This window comes from Monodelphis domestica, chromosome X (assembly GCF_027887165.1).
Source record: "Monodelphis domestica isolate mMonDom1 chromosome X, mMonDom1.pri, whole genome shotgun sequence".
Classification (NCBI taxonomy): domain Eukaryota; kingdom Metazoa; phylum Chordata; class Mammalia; order Didelphimorphia; family Didelphidae; genus Monodelphis; species Monodelphis domestica.
The window spans coordinates 60,824,597-60,828,052 of record NC_077235.1 but is presented as its reverse complement, the minus strand read 5'-3'; the positions used below and the strand labels follow the sequence as shown (position 1 = coordinate 60,828,052).

General features: G+C 41.8%; 1 protein-coding gene across 1 annotated transcript; it reads left to right on the top strand.

The window, feature by feature from the left end:
• The first annotated feature begins 477 nt into the window (after positions 1-477).
• On the top strand, positions 478-2,229 carry LOC107649236 (endogenous retrovirus group K member 6 Env polyprotein-like). Its single transcript, XM_016422809.2, has one exon. The coding sequence runs from the start codon at positions 478-480 to the stop codon at positions 2,227-2,229; it is 1,752 nt and encodes a 583-aa protein (XP_016278295.2).
• The last annotated feature ends 1,227 nt before the right edge of the window (positions 2,230-3,456 follow it).

Sequence of the window (3,456 nt, the reverse complement as noted above, 5' to 3'; positions counted from 1 at the left end):
AACCTATTATCCCTAACAAACTGTTAAGGATGGTGCTTTTAACTCTCAATCATTTCTCCATCCCAGAAGGGCTGAATGCTACACCTATGCAGACGCATTTTGAGCGTCATGATACAATGGACACGGTGCAGCAGCCCTGGGTTTTTTGGAGATTGCCAGGAGACAAAGATTACAGAGGTCCGAACAGACTAATAACGATGGGTCGAGGATATGCTTGTGTTTCCACAGATAATGGAGAGATCTGGACTCCCAGTAAGCATCTCAAACCATGGAAGGGACCGCTTCCAGATGCAAGGGGAGCAGAGGAACAGGCTCACCAGTCTAGCACCGCACCGGCTGCCCGAGACCAGGACGAGAAGCAGACGAGCATCGCTGCTGTCTCCAGTCAGCTACCTGATGGTCAAGCGCAGGGCACCGGGATCGAAGGCAACACTGGTGAATGCACACACTCCGAACACTGACATTACATTTACTCTGATGACATTCACTATTTTGACTTTGCTGAACATCTGTCATGCTGAAGTCTACTGGTCCATCGTGCCCAAACCTCCTATTTTGAGAATGTTAACTTGGAGGGACAAGCCCCCTCTGGTATATGTTAACAACACGGACTGGCTACCACGCCCTATTCTAGCCAAACGTGTTCCTCTAGAGTCTGAAGGGGCTCTGTACAATTATTCAGGATCTACTGTGTATCCTCCATTTTGTATGTCTTTTAGAAATTCGTTTATTGGTAATTCTTTCTGTGTACCACGCAGACATCAAGCGTGGATTGTCAAAAATGCCACTGACAACAGTTATGTAGGGGTTGGCATGGGTGTGATAGGAATGGGAGATGAGTTAGCACGTAAGACGTTCCAACCTAAACACCCGGCTAACAAGTACCTATGTCCAAATCAGATAGGCACGGTACAAAAGGAGTTGCCATGGACAGATTGTTCTGTCCGAGTTCCCAGAAAGGTTAAGATGCCGGCAACCACAGACTTTAACATCTACAATTGGGCACCCAGGTTACGTTGTGGTCGCTCTGAACAACTGACGCGATTAGGCGAATACACTGACTATGAGAAATGGCACATGCCATGTCAGAATTTTCAGAAAATTGAGGACTTACTAGAAGTAGACATGGCTGGTTCTAGACTTGCTATTGAAGCAGGTCCTATACAGAACACGCAGTGGAAGATAGTGGCTGCCACGCAGCCGATATACAAGTTTAAGATCAAGGTGAAGAACTCAGGACTTGATCTTGAGTATGACAGTCACGTTAATGTCACTGCATGTGTTTTTGCTCCTTATGTAATGCTAGTAGGTAACAACCTTCGAATTTTTAAAAATGACCAAGGTCTATATGAGATCAACTGCACAAAATGCCGCCTACATCAATGCCTTAGTCCTAAAAACCAAGATTCATATGTTGCTATCATGTATCATCCACCTTTAATGTGGGTACCTGTCGACTTGACAGAGACGTGGGCATCTACGCCTACTGTGCACATCATTCAAAAGGCATTTAACATGGTTATACATAGGTCCAAGAGAATGGTCTTGGAGATTATAGGAGCCGTAGTCTCAGTAATTGCCATGATCACATCACTAACCACGGCAACATTGGCATTAACTTCCTCTATCCAGAACCATGAGTTCATACAGGAAGTGGTGTCTAATTCTTCCAAATTATGGCACACTCAGCAGAGTATTGACTTAGCTTATAGAGATGAGCTGGACAGTTTAAAAGATGCTGTGTTTTGGTTAGGTAAAGAGGTTGAAGCTTTACACACAAGGATTACTTATCCCTGTCATTACAATCAAACGGGTTATTGTATTACTCCGTTGCCATATGATAATGTGTCATATGAATGGCAACTGGTCGTTCAGCACATCAAGGGTGCTTGGGGAAGCCATAACAGCACCTTGGACATTATTAAATTGCAACAGCAGATCAACAAAATAGACCAAATTGTATATGAGAATGAAGCTGCAAACATAGCTGCAAATTGGGAAGCAACTTTATCTTCCCTGGATCCCCAAAATTGGTTTGGTAGAGCTAACTTAACCAGCATTGGTACTATCATTTTATTCATATTATTGGCTATGGGTTTGATTATACTTTGCAGCAGAAGCTGTAAAAACAGAGCCTACATTCAAGGCATACTGCCAGAATTGGCACGGTCTTATCACACTAGGCAATTGGTGCCTGAAAATGTTGAATTGAACACGACCGTTCCATGAAAGACCAGAGTATCATGATATTTTACATTCCAATCTTTGCTATATACTGAGAAGATGAAGGCATGTTTGCTATGTCACATGTCTGTCCCTCCTGAATTGTTCAGAGAGGATGTTTTTTTTTTTTTCTTTAAAGGAATCTCTCCCACCACACAATCAAAAAGAAAAGGGAGAGGAATCTTATACAGATCAGTATTTCTAAGAAATCTTACAGAGATCAGTATTTTGCTCTAAGATCAGTATTTATATTTTAGAGGACACTTTTTAAAGTCACTTTTGATTGATCAACCTTGAATTTTTCTTTTACACTATTAAGACCAGAACTTTGAGTATAAAGAAGGTACTGTTAATGCTCTGATCCAAATTATGAAGGTGCAAAGATTTCTAGAATTACAGTCACCTTACGGTCAGTAAACATGAGAACATGACAGAAATTGTTAATTTTCAGTTGACCATTCTGGAGAGTGATGTCTGATTGCATGCAACGGGAATCATAATGAATCTTTCATTATGGACCAGACAGCCTAAGCCACGGTGATGCATTTTCCATGTGAAATGGATGCTTGAGGTTGGGGAATGCAGAGACATGGTGCACTGACGCCCTCAGTCACTGGATGTCCTGGCATCGTCCTGCCAACCAGTTTCTTAGGTGGCAGACATCTGGCAGTGAGAGCGAATAGATCCCAAAGATGCAGAATCAGTTCAAGAGAAGGAAAGCATTTATCCTTCGGGTCCAGAGGAGGTCAGTTTTGCTAATCATGATGAGATCTGACAGCTTCTCATGGTTCTGACTGGTGAAGAGTGACGTGGTTAACTGAAGCACCTATCTTGTCAGACAGAGAACTTCTACCTCATGAAACCAGGATCAGTGTTATGGAAATTATTTTTTCTTTTTGACATTTTTATATCTTATATCATTATTTTGTTAAGCACTTAGATAGAAAGAAAGTTCACACTTGATTTTTATATTTGAGTTTTATAATCTGGTTTGATTTTCTCACTTTGAATTATTATGATTGTGCACCAGTGTGTCTATATTTAGTGTGTGTTGAGTTACATTTTGATATTACTCTATTCATTTGTGTGTCAAACAAAAAGGGGGAGATGTAACAGTCCAGACCATAGGCATTGTGGAGAGACAAGGAATGTGAGTGAGCTCATGGCCATCCTGTGCATGGCAATAAATTTTATTGCCAGCGTGGCTGAAGTTTAGGCGCGAAACCTGGCTTT

Excerpts from the sequence above, each read along its gene's own strand:
- LOC107649236 (XM_016422809.2), top strand. The coding sequence starts at position 478 with ATGACATTCACTATTTTGACTTTGCTGAACATCTGTCATGCTGAAGTC.